Source organism: Melanaphis sacchari, unplaced genomic scaffold (genome assembly GCF_002803265.2).
Source record: "Melanaphis sacchari strain LSU unplaced genomic scaffold, SCAv2.0 Contig91_pilon_pilon, whole genome shotgun sequence".
NCBI classification, from domain to species: Eukaryota; Metazoa; Arthropoda; class Insecta; order Hemiptera; family Aphididae; genus Melanaphis; species Melanaphis sacchari.
The window spans coordinates 1,614,815-1,638,987 of record NW_020271649.1 but is presented as its reverse complement, the minus strand read 5'-3'; the positions used below and the strand labels follow the sequence as shown (position 1 = coordinate 1,638,987).

The window sequence follows — 24,173 nt, the reverse complement described above, 5'->3', positions numbered from 1 at the left end:
TTTGAAGTTTTATATAAATATATTATTTTTATGCAATTACCAAATGTTTAAAAAAAAATAATTTATAGTATCGATAAAGTTTTTAAGTTTTTACCTATATTAATGGCAATAATTTTCAATTTGTAAAAAAATTATATTTCTAATAATTAATTAAATAGTTACCTATAACGAATTATATATTTACTTGAACAACTCTTTAAAATCCAAATGAAAAGAAAATCGTATTTATTAATATTTAGCATAGTATAATTTTGAATTGATTTATAGAAACAATATTTGGACGTGTTTAAAATTTTTAACACTGCAAGTCTGCAAACAATATTTGGTTTAAAATAACAAAGCTGATTTTATTGTAAAAATTAAATTTTTCGATTCACTAAAATTTACTCAACAATTATTATATATTTTTGCTTGTAAATTATTAGATATCGTAAATATTCTTCAATTCATTAGGTTCAAATAGTCTATAGAATATCTGTTTAATAAATAAGAGTTAAAACAGTGAAGTTCGAAGAATTTCCAATCGTACATAATTAATTTAGCTAAACTTTGAATGTTCTTAGGAATAACGTCAGAAAATCATACTGCTATATATGTTAATACAAATTTAAATAATTTAATAGAAATCTAACAGTATAATTACAAGACGTATTGTAACTATTAAATTAAATGGTATTTAATACTTTTTTCATAACGATAATTACGATAAAAAACAATGAAATATTGTTAGTACTCAGTAGCAAGTTAATATAGGAATCTATTGTCTATGGCTATATTATTATAATATAGTCACTATAGTCAGTTATATTATAGACGATTATGGAATTACAATAAGAATTTATGGAAAAAAATAAAGGGGAAATGTATAACAATCATATTAATTATTAATTACTCATTAATATGTTTATATTGTTTACATAACGTTAAGCGAAGTGAAACATATACAGATTAATTGTAGGTAATTATTTATATTACATATATATATATATTATGCTTACCGACTTCATATTTAATCAAAAGTTACCAGTTATAGGTATTGGACACATGATTTGTTTTTTCAGTAGCCATCTAATCCGTAAATCGTAAAGCATTTAATTGTTGGGAAATTAATTTCACTATGAATTTGTTTTTGGGAACTAAACACTATGACACTATTGTTATTTTATTAATTATTATAATGATATAAGGAACACGGCATAATAAGTTTACTATAGTGTACCTATATATTATATCATTTTAATAAGGTAAAAATAACATATTATATCCTTATCAGTTTATATGTAAACTCTTAAAAGATGTGTACTACGGTATAAAATATTAATGGATCATAAGAATAATAGTGATACTGAAAGTAGCGATTAGTAATACTGTATTTTACTGTCACAAACACGACACATTGATTAAGAATGCTTCCAACGTACCGATGGATCAAACAATGCGATAAGCATTCTAACAACATAATTTAATTCCGTCAAGATTACAAAACTTACAATATTATACTACACAGATATCGACGACTTTTCCACGGATGTAATTTGATCTTTTTACAAGTCTTACCAAAATTAATGAGAAAAATTTACGTATTTCAGTAGTTTTAAGACTTTGAGAAACTTAGAAATACTGTCTTACCAATCACCAAAGTGATATAATACACCAAAGTGTAGATATTATAGACATAAATATAAATAATAATAAAAATATTATAATACATTATATTGCAGAAGATATGACAGAAAAATTAGATTAGGATCGCGATATTTTTGTTCTTTACCCTAGGTAAGCAATGCAAATTGGAAATTATATGACGCGATGTCGGAATCATTGTTTGAAGCAAGTATAATGCGAGTCATCAGAAAATGTAGGTATTATAAAGTATTTGTGAGACGTCACTACTCTTAGGAACTATACAATCTTAAAAATATGGGTAGTTAAGTATTCATTTTTTATTTTTTTAACGTAGGTACTGTAAACAACCGGTTGTCGAGATAGGTTTAAAAATAAATTAAATTTTATTGATGACACTATGGAACACTTGGAACCATATAGTATCGTGTTTGGAACGGAATCCAACATGACATTTTGGTAAATGTTATGTCGGTCAATAAATGGTACCTAGGTCGAGTAAAGAAATTTCAGACATGGGGTACGGAACTCTAGGGGTTATACGTATATACAATAGAATTAAGTTTTGCTTCTAATTAAAGAAAAAGTAAAACTCACTTGAACCCTGACTTCCGGCAAGTTGACTTTCATAGCCAGCTCTTCGCGGCTGTATACGTCCGGGTAATGTGACTTCTCGAACGCTCGCTCCAGCTCGTGGAGCTGATAGGTGGTGAACGTGGTGCGGTTTCGACGGTGCTTTTTCTTGTCGGGCGGCGACATTCCGCCGGCCGCGGCCGCGGGCGACGCGCTAGCTCGGCCACCGGACAGTTGCTCGTCGTCCGGCTCGCCGTCACTGCTGTCGCCGCATCCGCCGCCGCTCATGTCGTCCATGTCGGTGGACCGACGCTGTTGTGGCGGGCCTCCTTCTCCACCGCCGTCTCCTCCACCACCACTTCCTCCACCGCCACCAATAACGCCTCCGCAACCGCCGCTGCGCATGATGTTATGCTGGTCGGATGGCACGAGCTGATGACGGTTTTGTTCGGTGTCACTGGAATTGCAGCTGTTTTCTCCTAGAAAAAGGTGTGCGCAAAATGAATTCTATTACTTGATATAATATAATCAATAATCACGCCAATAGTCACCAAGTAGTCTGTGTTTGTATGGATATTATGCCACAAGTACTTATTGCGTGCGTTGGTACATTTTAACTCGTTAACGTTATTATTAAATATGCCTGTTAAATGTACCTACCAATAAATAACGATACATATACATTATACTTTCTTATATAAATGTTATATATATATATATATATATATATATATATATTTGTATCGACATTGAAGAGAACACTGTCTCATTGTTTTGTACACTACACTTTAATACTATTGAAATGATCAGAGCAAAAAAATTTCTATTTTTCGGAGTAATATACGAAAATAAATAAATGTGCATTTTAAAAATTAAACGAGTTAATAAATAATCACGAAAATCTAAGTATTAATTAACGAATTATAGTACTATTAATGTTCTTAAAGTCCCGTAATCTTTTGAATGTCATACTATAATTGTAACACGCAATAAATAGGGAATTTAATTAAAAAGTAAGTATTGTTACAACTATGCGTTGTGCTTGTTATTTCGCTTTTAAAATTAAGGATTTAATGTACTTAGAGAAAATATAATTATGTTTATTTTAAAAGTCATCAAACGAATTTTAATAGTTAATAACAACAGTATAAAACAACAATAAATAAGATGAGAATTTGTTTATAATACACATTATTGGTTGTGCGCGCATAATGAGATAATTATTAATGTATACGATATTATAGTTACTTAACTGTTGAGTTATAAATTTTCGTCAAATTAATTTTACTTTAGCAAAGGGGAAAATTCGATTATGTTTTCTACAAAACAGAATATACGAGTAGTATATGTTTACGCTTTTTGTTGAAATTGCAAATAAAAAAAGCGAAGTTTTTATAGGATTTCGATTGTTGTTGTCAACCAAGTGTTTTTCAAGTACGACCATATTATAATACAAGTAGTCAAGAACCCTCCGGCAAGTAAACGTTTTCTTGCACAACAAACACTGGTTGACTCAAACTGTTTTTTTATTTTTATTTACTATACCTAACTAAAACTACCATATTTCCTGTTTAAAAATATTAATAAAGATTTAATGCATTATCATTAAATCGATTACCAATTAAATCCAAGCGCTGATTAAAATACTAATCTCATATACAAATTTAATATAACACATGCATGTTCTAACATATACATATCATAAGAATATTATAAAATGCAGAGCAATCGAGCTTTTGTTGAATTAACACGCTCAACGATACAAGTTTTTAACCGCATTTTTTACCTCTATTTTAATTTAATAAACTTAACAAACGGGCGGTCATAGACATGACGTGTACACGTATTGCTTCTACTGAGAATAATAATAATAATAATAATAAAACTGATAGTTTTATTGGATTTAAATAACCACTTAATTTACGCGGACTCCACCCACGAAATAAAAATTCCATCATGCATAAAGTGTTTTCATTCGGAAACCTTTTAATTCAGACTGCATAGCATTAACTAGATGTTTATCAGCCGTAGTATGTATAGGTAAATGTTATAATATTATATTATCTCCTCACAGACGAATACAAAAATAATATTACCATAATAATCGGCCGTCAAAAAACGCTACTGCCGATCGTATAAATATAATATTATTATATTATATAGACACGCTCAAAGATAACGACCGAACGTCACGTTGCGGTCGGCCGTGGTGGCGGCAGTAGTATATTTAATAATAATAATACAACGAATGAGAAATACACCGGTATACAGGTATACTGCAGTAACTAAAATAATAATATAATGTGTAAATCTAATGGCGGAAAAAATAAGAAAGATTTCGAAATGAGAGGCGCACTTACCGGTGTAAATATTATAAATTATAATGTATATAATATGTGTGCGTGCGTGGTGTGGAATAATTTGATATTATCGTTGTGTTGTAGTAAAAGTGTTTTGTAAATGGACCAATGACTTTGTAATTTTTTTTTTATAAATATATATAATTATTGTTCAATATATACATTGTCGTGAGCAATAATAAATATTTTAGTTTCATTTTGACGATTTTGACAAGTTAATCGATAGCCTGGTAGACTGGGCGTAAATGTGGAAGCGGCTTCTGACTGTCGCCACTAATCGCATACAACGAGAACTAACTATATAGTCGGCCGATTAAATCGAAAACATAATATTTTTATGAACGGAGCTACGTATTTAGAGGATCTGAGTTAACCGTATTCACATGTGTATATATTATTATATATGAATCTCAATATATACACAGCTGCAGGATGATTGGATGGATGGACGAGATCGATAGTCTCTCTGCTTAGTCTGTATATGTCATGTGGCTGTTCAGCAAGGCTTACAAAAATGATATAGCTGTATAGGTAAATGTATATGTTATTAAATAGATAATATCTTTGATAATACCATTACAACATCATTTGAAAGGAAAACAATTTAAAGGCAAAATAATAAAAAATACCAGTTATGTTAAAAAACACAATCTTGAAAATAAAGTAAGTTTATAATAAGATACCTCAATCAAGACACTATGTTGCGGCAACTGGTTAAATAGTAAATAAAATAAATTATATATCTCAGACCAGACTAGAATAAATATTATATTAAATTTACTTGAGAAACGAATAATTTGTGAAGATAATTAATTTTTTCAAGTTCAGGGAGATATAGTTAATATATATATATAAACTTTTAACTTTTATTAGTTACTTATATTGGAATCATATTATTTAAGGCTAGTATTTTGATGTCACTAAAAGTTAAAAGTACTATAAAATAAACTTCAAAAGATAAAAAATGAATTTAAAATCTCAGAAAATGTACAGTCAAAATTAATTTGAATTTATTGCATTACTTTTGAAAATAAAATCACTAACATTAAAATGTCAAGCAAACAAGCAAATAAAAACTGCTAAGAACAATTTTAATACATTAATTAATATATTTTATGTATTGATCTTTCAGAGTATAGAATAGAGTAGTAGGTAAATATCTCAAGTCGTGAAGTCGCGTAAATGTTTATTGTAAACATTGGTTTATAGAATAAAGATGATAAAATTAAAAAAATAAATTGTATTGCAATAGCCACTTTATTTACACATCTTTTCGTCCATTGAGCAACGGTATTAAATTGAAGTAATATCCCAATTCTAGTTTATTGTAGTTTTTATACATAAATAACACAAATGGTGTTTTAAATTTTCTCAAGAATTTAAAGCATGCTACTATTACTATGATGCTCTATTATCGATTGTCGAATTATAGAAGAAAAACTAGTTCACTATTATTATTATTACTGTTTTTTTTTTTACTACTGAAACTTACATACACAATAATATATACCCATGATATACCAACTATTAAAATTATACGAAGCGATTGCTGCAGTTATTTTTTCAGTTTTACTTTTTAAATTATATCGGTATTCGGTAGGTTTATACATTAACTAGTTAAAATTTACATTATACATATTATTTTATTATAACGACCGACATCAGTTCACCACCGCGGTATAATTAAACGTTTCGCCAGTTACCTTTATTATGCCAGTGGGTAGTATATTATACGATGTGTATGGGTACACAGTATTATATACATACATAATATATATAAATATATATATATATGTGTGTGTTAAGTTTAAACGCCCTTACCAAGCGTATATAATGTATATATATTTTGCGCTCGCGAGAGCGCTTAACGATTCTAAAACGAACATTTTTATTGCCTTGAGCATCGTGTATATATACACATTATCGTTGTAAGAGAAAAAAATACGAAAGTTTTTTTTTTTAATTCTTCCGCACTAATCAGATTAACGTTCAGACAGTACCGCCACCACCACCACCCGCCACCAACTATCACCACAACACCGCTGTCGTCCTGTCTGTTTGTCAAAAAAAAAAAAAAACCATATATATAAACATACCTATTTACCTAATACCTACATATATATTATTATACCTAGCTATATCTATAAACCCGGTATATATCCGGACAAGGCACGCGATACCCTCGTTAGCGGAATCAGACGCCGTCGCTACCGCCACCACCGCTGATATAATATTATACACACAGTAATAGTAATAATAATACATATCTGGTATAATATGTTATATACATATTAAATATAGTCAATAGCTAATGTATATAAACTATGAATATATATTTACAAGTTGATTTTTTTTTAACACCATCATAATTATTGTTATATCCGTAAATATGTTTGTGTTAAATTGATTTTTTGCAGTTTTAAGTATACCTTACACAAATAAGTAAATATAAATAACATTATATAATATTTGTAAAAATGCAATGTAGTATTATTAAACTTCTCATCGGAAAAGTATATTTTTGAATTTTTTAATTATTATTATCACAATTCATATTTTATAAACACCATCATTACATAATATTATATATATATACAATTTGTATCAGCCTAATAATTAATAATAAGTATTTAAAATATAAATATATCATTATATTTTGCAAGTTGTCCGCTGCTACTTCACTCTTTTTATATCTATACACTATATAGCACATTATATTTTAGATGTCTACTTCAAATGCTCATGATTATAAAAAACTATATGAGCTTCAAATTAAAAATGTAGCAAAAATTTGATAAATATATTTTCAAATTAAAGCATAAAATAAATAGAAAAAACTCATAATTTTTTTATCATTGTTCAAAATTACTATAAATATATATGCGTGTAAAACTAATCATTTTATACTTAGTGTATATTTATAAAATATACACCTACATAATATTATTATGTAGCCATATACTCATTTAGTTTGAATGCAGTACCGCGATTATTGCTATAATATTATATGACTGTTTAGTTTTAGTTAGAAAGTATACCTATATGTGTAACATAGACTGTAGTAAAATATAACACAGTATAACTTACAGGCTTACTACGGTCTACAACGCTTGCATAGTGCGCAGTAATCGGCACTATTCGCGTCTCTTACACGAATATGCTGCAAACACTGTGACTATATGATAATGTATACGCAATAATGTACAATTTAATTTTCACCCTCTCGTCGTAGACTGAAAACTTTTTTTATGATAAACCGTCGTCGTCGTCGTCGTCGTCGTCGTCGTCCTCGTCATTATTATTTTATATACAAGCTATATACTGCTGGGCGCACAGACATATAATTCGACACGCGATCCCGTTTTAATAATAATCCGAATTACGTTTAATTGGACGGCGTTCCCGTATATAGCACGACAGCAAAACTGGTCTCTATGTTTATTATAATTTTTTTCACCCCATTTTTATTTTGTGCCCTTATCGACAGATTCGCTGTCAGATAGCCGATTTTCTACTAATTCAATTCGGACGCGGTTTGTGTGTACAGTAACGTGATCACATGATAATTTATAATATAATATAATATTTATAGTTTATACATACACAGTACATCATATTATATATTTTAACGATTATCACCACAGCCGTTGCTACAACATGTTCAATATTGGGACAATATTGGATTGAAATACGTACCCTCACAATTTTTTAGTTAGCTTTAATTTTTTATCGCAGTTTCAATAGTATGAATATATGTGTGAGCGATTACTACTACGTATATATACAACCCTCATACAAACGTATCACGTACACTATAGTTATATCATATCCATATGACCATATCGTATCACGAGCATATAGAGAATCAGAATATACTATAGTATTAAACACATAAAACCGGAAAGTAATGGAGGCAGGGTAGTTTTCGGATTTTGAAGACTTCCATCGTAAAACGCTAATATTATAACCACTGTGTGGGCGATTCAGCCATGGAAACTATTAATAAGTAGACAATATAATTTGTAGTAGTAATTCAAACAATTATTATTCAATGATATACCCATTCATTTCCAGACCTGTAGACTTACGAAAGTGTAATAGCGAACTTCAATATTATTATCTCATAATGTATATGAAAAACATTAAAAAATATATGAAAACAATTTTTGCAAGTACTTGAACCTAAACGACTAAACATTACATATTTTTGTTTTAAAATACACTAAGATTTATGCTTATATTTGTTTATGACTTATGAGTTATGTGTAATAATGGTTGTATGAGGTTGTGTATAGTTATGTTTAAATTGTTTTATTATATAGATGTATAAATATAGCAATTTCTACATAGTATGTTGACGATTTATATTTTTTCTCACAATAAATATATTTTTAAAACTTTTTTTTTTTTTTTACTCAATTATATTTCTCCTAACTAGATATTAAAACACTTTTTTTTAAATTTAAGGTTTGTTTTTATTTTTCACATTAATAAAAAAAATTTATGAATTTTTTAACTCTTAATAATGTATATTGTAAATTGTTAAAAAAAAGTATAGAACCTTAATAGCGAGCAATACTTATCTACAATAACCACAGTATTATACAACTGTTACCGTAAAGCCCACAATATAACTTACAATTCCCAATTTAAGATTATGTAAGTTACATAATGTAATATTCCTCTTTAAGTTGTTACTGGATAATAGTGTTATTCGTTTAGAAATAAGTTTACTTCAATTTTATCAATGAAATGGGATCATTATAGTTATTAAAAATCATTTAAGCATGCTGCAGGCTGCAGCTACAGTATAATAATAATGTTATGATAATATTATTACATTAAACGAAAAACCACTTGTGAGTGATCGTTACACCAAATACGCATATATTTGTGAGTCGACGGCAAACCTATACTTACATAATACTATGGCTAGAAAACTACTTAGCCGCATTAAAAACAGTCGCTCGCAGCACACGTCAGCCAAAATTATAAACTCACAGAGTTTGTATGTTTACAGTAGGTTACTGCATTTTAATATAACCCGACGGGCTTATCTGCGACACTTCGATGTGAATAGACGTCTGTCGGATGACATCATAATCGAATGTGGTTTTTTTAACGAATAATAATTTTTGTTATATTGTTCTTTTTATTATTTAGGGTGCAAAATCTGTAATCTCGATAATAAATGTCACGTTAATTTACAACGTCGTTTGAAACGGTGGAATAAAACGGCTTCATTACGGATTATCACTGTTATTCGTACATACTCGTAAATACGCCTGCAGTGAGGCTTAAAAAACCACACGAATATATTTGTATATGTTTATATATGTATATATTATGCACACGTATGTACCCAATGTCATAATGTATATACACGCACACATATACATATATACAATATATACATAGATATATATATATACGTGTTACGCTCGAGTGCAATGGGGTCGACGCGTTTGAAATATACACATATTTCAGTTTTCCACCCCCGCGCTGCACCGTTGCAGTGGCATTTTCGTCGATCCCCTTTTGCTCAGTCTCGCATTGTGTCTTCATTATTATTACGATTGTTATTGGCGTTTTATGACGTTTGATAACGTATTGAATCATTATTACGAAAATACACACATTCACACACAACAAATGCAGTATAAATATAATATTTATATACACATATTACGACGGTTTATAATGTCATCGGAAGAGAGCTCGAGAGGTATGGGGTGATTTTTTCATTCTTTTATTTTTGTGACAAATGGTTGGCGCCGACATGAGTTTCTGTTCACACGGTCTACCGAAACAGTAGTAAATCACCAATGTTTCTATACAATAATATTATTGTATTATGGCGTTATCGACGAGTTTTAAAAAAAAAAAAAACATTCATAATTTGTAATCACTAATCATCAATATTATTTCGAAACTTATACGCGTCAACGTGTATTATAAATAAGGAGACAAAGAAATAAGCAATTATTTTTATTTGAATTATAGAATATAATTTATTTTTTGAGGTATAATCACAGAATAGATATAATAACGGACCATTACATATTTACAATTTTACAAACCACATGTACACAATCAACAATGTATGATAATGGCATTTTGTATGGATTATTTTTTAAGCCCATTAATTATCTAATCATAATATGATAATTGTTAATAAAAAATCAAAACTTTAAATAAACTCGATTTTACTCAAATTCCATTATTAATTATTTTTCAAACGCAATTATATTTTATAATTTTTTTTTCCAATTTAATTGTATGTTTATCGTAAAATTATATGTCTCACTTTAATTAAACTATCCTACTCTTATTTTCTGTTTTATTTTTATCTTAAATTGAATAACATTTTCCTGTTATTGTTTAGCAATAAATTTCTGCAAAATGCTGACTTATCAAATCTATAGATGGGAACTATATTGCACTATAAAGTATAATACATAGATTAATTTTATACAATAAATTATTACATTTTGATATAGCTAAGTTAATAATAATAGTTATTATTTTTATAATTCATATTAGTAATTATTAGTCTCTTTATTTATTACTATTGTAAATGATACTTACAAATTTTTATTTTTTCGTAATGAAAGCATATTATTATGTTTAATTAGTACGGTATATATAAATATGACAATTTATAATTAATATTTACATTATTTATCATATCCATGTATATACTTACATAGAAATTAATCTTTACAGTGCATAGTATACAAGTATTTTAATTATAATTGAGTAAGTTACAGTTTTTAAAGGTAAATTATCTAGATGTTCTAACGATTTAGTATTAATTTTTATGATTATATAATTAATAAACATAATATTATTACCAATAACATGTTACCGCTATTGCATATTATTTACATAATACAATTTATTCGGATGTTTAACGTATAACACTTACTAAGACATTTTTAACGTGATTAAATTATCGTTATAGCGCTTTATACATATATTATACGAGTACGTATATTTTTATACAGCTCAATTGAACACGAATTATAAAAGCAATGATAGGATTTGAGGAATTTCGTTTAACATTATGAACAAGATAATTAAGTATCGTTGTAATAAACAATTTATTGTTGATGCTATAAGTCATAAATTTAAAGATGAGATTTGGAATTATTGATAAGTGATTAACAAAATTATCGGAGGAAACAAATAATTATAACATAATGCGATCAATTTCTATTTAACATCATCTAAATATTCAATATAGGGAATTCTAGTGTATAATTTAAGCTATATGTTATTAAATATCAATATTATATTAGCTTATTTTTTGACTGTTACTTTACAGTGACGAAATAGGTAATATACAGGCATAGGCACATTTTAAGTAATACAAGACACATAACTTGCAAACTTTGTATTTTCGTACTATAAATAATAACAATTAATAACATAAATAATAAATATAAGTATTAATGAACGATTAGTTTAATCTTACAAAAAATATTCTAAGGATTATTAAACTGGACCAATTAATCAACACAATAATTAATTTCTAAGGAACATCTTTATTAAAAGTACCTAAATGGTTATAGACTTATAGTGAATCAAATTAGGGTTCTTATTTGTTTTAATATTAGTTTAGTGACATAGTTATACTTTTACAATTCTTAGTGATTATATAATTTTTAATTGGGCCTATAAATTATAATATAGATCATTGGTTCTTTATAAGCAAATTAAAATATATTTGGATATTTGGTTGGAACAAAGATTTAAATAAATAAAAAATTAATGATGATACCTATATACATACTTTTTATAGATTATAAGAGATTATATCTATAGAATTTAAATTTTAGAGGTATTTTAAGAATAATATAATTACAAATAAATGATTATATTACAAAATCGAAAATAGATAATAATAATGAATGTAACGCAATATCTAAAATTATGATAAGTCCAATTTAACAGATTGCTGTTCTCTGTAATAATACAAAAGTCTACCAACTAGAAGTTTATTTTAACTTTATACAGTTTATATATTATTTTAGGTTGTTTTTGTAAATTTTTTTAAATATATATTTTACATTGTTTGATTCATTAAGCATTCTAATCTATGTTTACTTTTTTTAACTGTGAGTTTATTAAGATTTTGATATTTTAAATTTATGGTCTTTGACCATATTTTTAAATAATACTTATATTTTTGTACCATTTATGGTGAAATTCATCTGGTTAAGATAATTAATAATAATAATTGATAAAGAATATTAACAATAATAAACAATAGTAAATTTTAAGATATGAGGGATACGTATTTTCATGTGTAAACTATATTAATTAATATTAAACAGTAACAATTAAGAATTTTATTTCACTGTAGCGACTTGACTAAATGTTGGTCCTTATTCTCATCTTACTGAACTCTAAATACTTACAATCACAATTATAATTAATAAAATTTAATTTTTATGAATTAGCATTTTTTAAAAATATTCTTACTTAGTGATATGAAATTTAAAATATAATATACTATCATTCAAAAAAGTAAAAATTTGATAACGATAAAAATAGTAAATCACATAGGTAACCACAAACAAATTAGCTTTTAATATTCCAAATTAGTAATACCATTCAAATATAATTCCCGATGAAGCAACATTGTTTAAGATTAAATAAATTGAATTATTTTACAATACAGTAATATTAATTGTTTTACCGTAGTTCTAATAAATTTCCACGGTTTAATATTGTGTAAAAATTATGTTTGTCTAAATGATGTAATTAATATATTATAGTGCATTTGTAATATTCAAATACAATGATTTATTATTGTATTTAAAAAAGTAATAGTAATAATAAATAATCCACTATGTATCAACTATCAAGTATAGAAGTGAGCCTGTGGTTTCTTATCTCTGTATTATGAACGGATTTTTAAAGTACAATAAAATATAATATATATATTATAAAAATATTATATAATATTAAGAACTGCACTAATCTATAGCCTGTACATAAATTGCTTAAAATAACGCACGAGAACAAATTATGTACAATAGTAGTTGTTGTTTAAAAATTAAATACAAAAAATTTATAATGTTTTTATCTTGTATTCACGTTTAACTTCTTTAAATATGATTTTATTAAACAAGTAATAAAATAGATAGTACTATGACACGCGATTAAATAAAAGAAACAATTGCAGTTGTACACATATTATTCAACATCAACTTACTTATTAGTCAATTTGTACCAAATGAGTTAGAAACTTAATTAAAAAGATAAATTTGATTGAATGATATAAATATTTATGTTATTAAAAATCTTAATGTGTAGGTTATTGAATATGGACTACAAATTGATGATAATAATAATAATAATTAGGTACTATTATTATTATTATTATTATTAATTTTATAATCACTGTGGAATAACCGTTCTAAATGCTTGTTTAGATTTTAAGATATTTTAATATTACCTACGAGTTAACCACCACCACAAGGGTGAAATAATTTTAATAAAATAATATAGCTTACGCCGAAAAAATTAATAAAAACCAATGTAACGGGATTATGTATATATATATATATATAATAACAATAAAAATAATAAAAGTAATAATAAGGTTTACGTATTATAATTATATAGTTAGTTTAATAAGGGTTTTGTGATGCAGACCATTGTATATATACAACAATAAGCGTATATTCGATAATAAATTCTGGGAAACTCACATTTACTGTACCTAACTATATATAATATAATATATCGAACATGGCATGACATTGGCGATCGCGTGTACCCACAGTAAAAGGATCTGGAAAATCGGCTTAGCGCCACTGACGCACAAACCCCTACGGAGCAGTGGCGACCGGCGGCGGTGGTTTATACTCATAATACAATATATGTATATACCCGACCAATTACGATAACAACGGCTTGAGCCACAACAGTAATAATGTTGTTGTGAATACAACGCAATGAGTATACACATACACACAGACATATTATTTATATATATATATTGTATTCATTACTTGTGTGCGGAACTCACCGGTGGGATTTGGATTTGGGACCGGATGATGCGTGCCCACTACCATATATTATATTATATAAATTTGTATTATTAAATAAAGGTTGCCAGAGCTAGCCAAAAGCTGACATTTTTCTAAATAAGTCCAGAACCGGGATGTATGTAGAAATGGCAATGGGATGAATAGGAAATTGAAATACGTATAAATAATAAGAATACCAAATAAATAGAATAAATCCAGATTAGATTTATCGTGTTTAACATAAAACTCTGGCAAACAAAAGCTTCTTTTTATAGAGAGATTTGTCGCAGAATTATACTGGACTGGGCAGTAACTATGTGGTAGGAAAGTAGATTGTAAATACGTGTTCAGCACGGATTATTTGTCGTCAAAAAATGTCCGAATGTACCTGGCTTATAATGAAATATTTAATAATATCATATTCGTACAATTATTTGCACATCGAAACATTACTACAATACCATTTACACATACATTTTTAAATATTAATGTTTATAAATAATGAAAATTCTATGAGATGTGTAGTAAATATATACTCATGTATATTTGTTACGAAGAAAAGAAAGATGAATCTTTAGAACCGTTATGTTCTATTATATTTGCAATCCGTATCCGCATTATTCCTCAAGGGGTTCATTAATAGCATAATTTGTGCTGCGTGTGTTATTAGTTAATATATATTATTATATTTAATTATATTTATATATTATTACATATTATTGAAATACGACCTATGAACTCGTTGGTTTTGATAGTTGAAAAAATTACGAAACACGAAAAGATTATACTACATAATGTAAAACAAATATAATAATTTTTCATATTTTTTGGTTACTTATTGTAAAAATACTCAAAATACGATAGTTAATACATTAAATTATTACAAAGGAAAAAAATACCCATTAGAAAAGTTTATTTTTTTTATTTTTAATATTATTAATAGTTTTTGAGGATAATGTTAAGTATACACGACTTCATTAAAACGTTTAAAAATATTAAAACTAGTTAAGAAAATGTATGGAGTTTAAGAAAATAATTAATTAACCTAGTTATAGAGTTAACCCGAATAACGGTAAAATAAATAAATGAAACAGTGACAAAAACTTTGATTGTTTGCAAAAATGTATAAAAACTTATCTTAATGAATAAATTAACTTTACCTGCTACTCTTGTTCTTGCATTATGTTAAAAAAAAATGTCGATCATTAAATGAAAATATTGAAGTTTGCTTATGAATAATAAGATTTAATACTTTGAGTATAAGTATAATCTAACCAGTAAACACTTTATTACAGCCTTTCAAATATTTATATTTTAAATATTATTCCATAAAGCAAGAAAGGATTAGATTAATTAATTCAAATAAAACACATACGAGTATAAAACAGTAACATTAAAAATTAAAATATAAATTTTAACATGCAAAGTACCTATTATAGCATTATATTATTAGGCGTACCAGTAAAGTTGTATGAACTTGAAATATTGATCATTATTTTCTAAAAACATAGTTCAAGAGATATTATAAACTTAAATATTATAATTACGTTATTTGAGTGTTTGAAAATAGTTACTTAAATAGTTAATTAGTATCATAATTTTTTAATATTCATAATATGAAATTTTTTACTTAAAACGTTATTTTTTATTATGAGTTTAGCAGACATAAATACGTTTATAAGTTATCTAAGTTTTTCTAGCAAAATATTATTAATAAATGATAATTTTTGAGTATTTTCTTAAAATATTTAAGACTTTTAATTAAATTGTATAATATGGTATAAATTATACTGACGGTTTTATTGTGTTTAAATAAGCTGCATGAAAATTAAATTAAATTCATAATTTTCATTTATATAGTTTAGCATATAAAGTGTTTAGAATGATGAACGAGAAATGATATTATAAAAATGAGAATAATAAGGTATACTATTGTTTAATATAATAAATATAGTTATAATTATTACCATCATTTAGTATAACAAAACTAACTTTAAATACTTATATAGGTATATTTATTATTATGTATTATACTTTAACTCACATCATAATATTAGTAATTTATTTGTATTGGTAGCTTTTTGAATGGTGGATAGACTTCATGTTGTATACAACTTTATTTAGTGTTCGTTTGTATTTACATCAAAATTTCGGTTCTTATAGTTTTGGTTTTATGCAAACATATAGTAGTTGTAATGTATGAACTGCTACTATTTACGGGATTGGAAGTCGTGGTTAACCCCCGTCATTTTAATACCGCAATAACGACGGGTTAAACCAACTACAATGTACTAAATTTAGTATACTCATACCCACACTTGAAACAATCAATCTGCAACTTAACATTTATACTACATTATAACTTTCTACCTACCTTACAAAATTTGCAACTTATAATTATATTATGGACTATGGTATTATTTTTGATGTGTGAAACACTAGCTAATAATTATAGGTACGCAAACAAAAGACACATTATAAGCATAATGTAATGTATAGACATATAATATGGTTCTACACTCCTACAGTTATACACAAGAACATTGATACGTACCCCACTACTGAGGACTTCATGAGTGATCGATAAATCCAAGGCAACGACTTGCAGCTGTTTAGTATTATTATCAAACTTTTCAAGTTATTATAAATTCACGCGGTGCATCGTGTGGCACTAATAATTATAATTTATAATTTTATTGATTATAATTGTTTTTTTTTGACAGAATTGTCATTGTAACTGTAGTGCTGATAATGATAGGATTTAAGATAGAGGTTAGTTAGTAACGTTAGTATGCTAACATAAATAGGTAAATTTTAAAATTTAATTTAGAAAAAAATTTTACGAGTATTAGATAGAAGTGATTGAATCATTAACAATGAGACTATGTCTACGAATAATTCTTATAAAACATTATCTTATCTAAATAGTCACAATTGAAATAAAACAATCTACAATTAAGCAAAGCACATGCATATATTGGGGAACTGTGTAATATATATACGTATGTGTTTTTTATCGATAATTATTTTTGTTTTTGGTATTATAATATTTACATATGGTATAAATATTACATACTGTGTTACTTTTCAATTTAAAATAAAAATTGTATGCTGTATTAGTCAAACCATTAGAGTGACATTTTATGATATTACATCAACAACATGATATTATAAGTTCTCGTATTATTAAAACATTGTATCAGATTATTAAATTATAATATATTCATTCAGTCATTCTATAATATTGATCAAAAGTTATTTTTTACATAATTCAGTATCGTGATAATTGTGTACATATTTATATACAACAAAATTCAAGTTGTGAACAGTATGTTCTATTTGTTTAAAAATCGCACATGCCATTTATTATCTCATATTTTGACTTTTAAGTCTATTTATATATATTTCTGCTTTAGTGCACATTTTAAAATATTTACTTAGATTTTATTTATTTCATGAACATGTAGATATTTTCATCATACAATCTTATTAAATTGTATAAATAACATATAAATACTATACCACGATACATCATAGTGATTATTATTTGGTCTATAATATATATTACCATAGTATATATTTATATACACCTACGCACACGTGTTAAGCATAAACTCTAACCTACATTACTATATTTATCCATGCGTATATAGGTATAAATTGTGGTATACATATATAAATATAATCGGTACAATTACGTCAAATAAAATATATTAAATATGACATTTTATGCGATAGTCATCACATGGAAAAGACACTGCACAGTCTGTTAGTATAATACGTATATATATATTATACTATGTAATATTATATACCTATATATATATCGTTAAACGTACCATACTATACACTATAGCAAAAGTAAGCTGGTACTAAAAAAAAAAAAAAATTGTGCATTAATTTGATATTTTAATTAATAATTGGAACGGCGGTGATAAGACGTCTGATTAAAATATTATGTTTTAATCAATTTAATTGTTTGTAATTATAATAATATTATTATGAGTAAACGACACGCGAGCCGATAACAGTGTTGATAACGCACGAATTAGGCTTTTCGCTACACATAGACATATATACATAAATAATACATGGTATAGGTACTATATATTCTTATTTTTTCTCCCCTTTAATAATATACCAACGCGTGCAGATACACACACCTATACACACGCACACACACTTTCGTTTTCCCTATATTTGTTAAATTTTTTACCATTTCTCTCTCTCTCTCTTTATATATATATATAAATATATATATATAAGCCTATAATGTACACATATAGGGTAGGTATAGGTATCCCATATATACATACAAATAATATGCGTTCGTATAAAACATTACTTAAAAATAACGCACATCGGCACATCCCCAATGTATGAATATACTCGTCCGGTATAATTGATTAATTAATTCCACTGGGATGACATATATCGTTGTTGCAGCGCATTTGCTGGTAGACACGAAAATATTATTACCTATATATATATACGCACACGTTTGTCTATCGAAATATAATATGTAGTATTCCACGTACATAGTCCAAACAAATTAATAAATATCTACCATTCTATCATATATATAGTGGAGGGAAAAAACACGTCTTAATTATATACACAAGTATACGACATAACATTCCGAAATTGAAATTGCCTTATTATGGGTCTGTGGCACGCGCGTATATCGAAATCGGCTTTGAAACTTTTGTAGACAGTTCGCCAGAAAGATAGAGAGAGAGAGAGAGAGAGAGACAAAAGTAATTTATTTTTGTAATTTATATACACATCATAAACGTGTATATTAAACATAAAGTTATTGTACATAGGTAGGTGTATATATATATACATAATATTTATTATATCCGCGAGCGCGTTATTCGGTCTCAATTAAGCAGCTCGCGCGACAGCGCACGACGGGACGGCAATGCATTCGACTATATTATAAATATATATATAAATATTTCACATGTTTATATATAGTGAAACAACTGCGTAGGTATGGCAATATAATATAGCGCGCACAAAAAGGGGAAATAACGGCGGTAATTGGGACAGCATTTCATGTATTTTATACGGAATTTGAACTTTTTAAAGTATTGAAACAAAAACGAGCGCTGCGGCCGGGGAATAGCAGAGTACCCGCGTAGAACGAGAAAAGTGATTAAAAACAAATGGGCTTGAAAACGTATTTCCCCCCACCGGCGGTTTACCAGAACAATTACCACTACGTCGTCGTCATCGGCAACTGATTTTTCCCACGTGACCCGAGACGGTTAGGTTAGGAAGGAACTTATATATGACGCGACTGGTGCAGATATATATAATCATTAATCATATAAACATGATATGAATAATAAAATACCTGAATCTACATTAGGGGTAGGTATAATTAAATTCTATGGCAGTCTAGAAAATTTGAAAAAAAAATTTCGAGGGCCAGTGAAAACTTAAATATAGTACCTATATAGGTATAATTTGTTGTGTTATCGTAACTATTATTGCAGTAAACAGCGATAAACGATGAACGCCATCGTAATCTCCAAATATAGGTATACATCATAAAATAAATCAAATATACATATTATGTATACCAACATTTAAAAATATTTTTTTGCGGTTCAATTATTTTCCTTCCACAGGCCTGCAGATCGCCTATTGCTGACCCCTGACCTATAATATCCATACCGCGTACACGAACTTAGATACCTAATAATCTTTTGTTTGATATAAGTTCATATACATTTCACATTTCTGATGGAAATTTAGGGGGGGACACTTTGTCTTCTACTATGCGGTGGTCGTCCATGAATATACGTTCATTTAATGTAAGTAGCGAAGTCAACAACGCTTTCATCCAAGTTATCCATTAAGTCATCGACAATTTCTTGCAAGTCCTTTAATGGTATGAATAGTAAAGGCATTAGCTCTAATAAATTATTTCTTATAATTGGCCGGTTAGTTCAAATGCTCCTCTATTAAGCAACGGTTGCAGTTAATATTGCATAAAGATTGTCAAAAATAAAACAAACAGCCTGTTATAAAGAGCTTATTAAATATAGTTCTTATATCTTTTATGTTTTCTGGCTCAAAATCGCATCCCACGAGTTGAGGATTTCATGTTAAATTATACCATCCTTTAAAAATTATAAGTTCTTGATAAATTATACTATAGGCGCTCGTTTATTTTTTATGAGCAGTCAATGCATAAACTATAGAGGAAATACATTATCTATGTAAATTCTGTGTATAGTATATATAACAACATGTACTTGGCACAGTTTTTAAAGATCCATTGAAGAAAATGGTATTACTTGCAACCATTAATCGAATATTTTCTATTGATGAAAATATTATTAATCTGTCGGGGTCATTATTAATACACACTTTGCAATATTTTATTTAATTTTGGATTAGGCATTATTCTTTAGCCATATCGTTTGCCATTCACCTTACGTTATAGATTGTTTGATTTTCATATTTTATAGCATTATCTGATATGAATAGTATGGTTTTGATAAACGAATAATATTTATAACAAAATTCATTGTTTGTAAGTAATGATTTATTCTTTTTAGATCCAATGATTCTTGGGTTAGATCTTGACATTATATTTAATCAAGTGGTTTTTAACTTAAAATGTTGTTTTTAAATAAATAATTATCAATACATCGCTCAAAAGTCCACGGCAAATATAATAAGTAGGGCATTTAAAGTTTTATGTGACAAAATTTGTATTACGGTTTAATAAAGGAATCACTCTTAAGCGATTGCCACTATTTTTAAACATTTGAAAGCCGGTCCTTTAATATAGGTATTATGTGCTCGTGCATCATATCGCAATGTGCATCAATGGTACTCACAAGAACACTATATTCTCGTTATACCGTAAATATATAACTTATTTTTCAGAAATATTACGTGGAATTTTTTGTCCATAGCAATACAAATTACGTATATTCATAGGTTAAATTTGATACATATTTTAAACGTTAATTATTGTTAAACGATAAAGATCTAAATATATTTATCCATAATTATATGGATCCTCAGAATTCGATTCCAAATATTTTAATCAGAATTTATGGTAGATACTTGTACACAACGCAAACTGATTTACGAAATACTTATGGCTGAGATAAATAGACTTGGGTCAAGTATACAATTACAACGTACCAACCTATACTTATATTTTTTATAATGCTAAAGCGTTAGCCAGTGGTGGATTGGCCAAAGAGGCAAAGGGGCAATTACTTCCAGGGCCCTTGATTGTGTCAATCAATAAAAATTATACATATTTAAGTATAAAATGTAATATTAAAGTATTATTATACTTGATTAATGGCTAAGACACCATTTATTTTCAAATGAATAAAAATCAATTGATCACTATTAACTAAAAATATTTATTGATTAAAATGTGATAACCTATTATTATCAAAATAGGTCCAGTTGATTAACCCTCCGGACCCGTCGAATCTCGATACCCAGTCCTCCCCAGGCGTTAACGTTTTATTTTATCATAGGTAACTATTAATAGAGTATATAATATTATAAAAAACAAGATATAGTATTTTTTAAATATTTACCTCCGGACTCCTGATCTTTGTGGCTGTTGCGCTTCAATCCGAGTATGGCGTCGATGGTATGGTGCTTGGGCGCCGGCACGGACGTAGCCGCGTTCGCCATCATCGGTCTGTGATTGTGAGGCGGCCCGTTGAACGCCAGACCGAGTGCCGTGACGGCGGCCTGGTGTCTCCTGATCAGCAGCTCGATGTTAGCCCTGCTGTAGGGTGGCATCTGCGCGGCGGTCGGCATCATTTCGCCGTCGCTGTTGCTGTCCGTCTCCATGTCGGCGACGACGATAACGACGACAATAAAACGTTAGCCACCGATGTGTGTTCGAAACGACGCCGCGGCGTGACAGACGTGAGCTTATATATAATTATTATTATTGTTTTTATTATTTAACGTGTTCGTTGTTTGGACGAAGGTTTTGAGCGAATGGGAAAAAAAACCGATATAAATATACGTCGTTATTATATTATAATCACGCGGATAACTCGCCCGGACGACGGCAATATTTTCACGTGTACAGCGGAATAATAATATTTATTATGTTATTATACAGTCGTCGATGTTGTGTATAATTGTCTACCGCGTCATTCGTGAACGGCGCAGATTGTGCTCGCGGGCGGAGCTGGTGCAATAACCGTGCAGACGACGAGAAAACAAGAACCGGAGTCCCACGACTGTTCGGCGGCGGTGTGCCGGTCGCGCCAGACGCGACGCGCGTTGCGCCACCGGGGTGGGAGGCGCGGCCACCGCGGACCAATGGCGAGCCACCTGGCGCCCCTCCCCGCCCGGAGTTGTTACCCCCGAACCGCCGAGGCTTTCGTATAAACGGGCCACTTGTGCGCGCTCCACCCCCCCCAACCCGTGCGTCACACCTAACTATCGTTCCATCGTCAACGGGTCTCCGGGTATAATTCGATAAATGTTCTTTTCAAAACCCTAAATGCCCCCGAGGGTCTCACCGCGGACGGGGTGGTGGTGGTGGTGGCGGTGGCGGTAGTGGCGCGGTAACGGCAAGAGAGTGAGAGAGAATGATGGTGAGACGATGACGACGACGACGACGACGACGACGACGAGGCGTCCCTCTTATTTATTTACTAGCGTGTAATGTTTAAATGAGATGTTATTGTTTGGCCTCACACACACACACGGCATGGCAATGTGTATACGACGTGACTGAGTGGAGGAGTGTGTGTGTGTGTTTGTGTATACATAATAATGAAATATTCGAAGCTGCAGAATCGCTCTGGTCGTGTATACAACAGTCGTTCACACCCAAATCGTGTTGTAACCGCGGTCGTGAGGCTGCTGCACCCGACTTACGCAGGCGGGGGCATAATATTATGGTATAGGTTATAGGTATAACCTAAGACTTATATTACTAGCTATTATATTATTGTTATTGCATTGCAATTGTATTCTCTCTTTCTCTCTCGCTCCTATGTACCTGTGTATATATTTATACAATATACATAGGTAATTTATATATATAGTAATACCTAGGGAATGCGATATAATATACCTACACTAGAGAAAAAGGAAGACATCGTACACGACCAACAATATAAATATTTCTTTTCGAATCGTTTGAATATTAATACATAATAAAACGAATGTTATAAGTGCTCATATTTTTTTTCTCGTGGTTTCTATAATAGCAATATGAAGCGTGTAAGTGTTATTACGTCTGGGGACGATAACGATACTCGAACGCGACTGGTCGATTCCGCCACTAGACCGCGAGAGTGGTGTTTTTATACATACCTAAACATAGTAATTCGGCTTAACAAAAACACCATTTATAATCCCTTTTTGTCCTGTAAACGTGTACCACCTCCTGGAAGTGTGTATACTGTGTATAGTGTGTACTGAGTACCAATAATATATATAATTATTCACGTCATGTCGAGTTTTTACGTACTTTATTTTACGTCTACAATGCCCGGTGAAAATTTTAATTGGCCCATACCAAAACAACGTAACGAATTCTCGACAAAATATA

General features: G+C 29.0%; 1 protein-coding gene across 1 annotated transcript in view; it reads right to left on the bottom strand.

Annotated features, from left to right (window-relative positions):
- LOC112602855 (retinal homeobox protein Rx1-like) overlaps positions 1 to 22,834 on the bottom strand; it is a 44,672-nt gene extending 21,838 nt beyond the window's left edge. The window contains exons 1-2 of the mRNA XM_025351190.1: positions 22,186 to 22,834; positions 2,221 to 2,675 (exon numbers count right to left, since the gene is read on the bottom strand). Of these exons, the coding sequence (XP_025206975.1) occupies positions 2,221 to 2,675; positions 22,186 to 22,447 (717 nt within the window). The 5' untranslated portion in view covers positions 22,448 to 22,834. The remainder of the gene's footprint in view (positions 1 to 2,220; positions 2,676 to 22,185) is intronic.
- Positions 22,835 to 24,173: the final 1,339 nt, after the last annotated feature.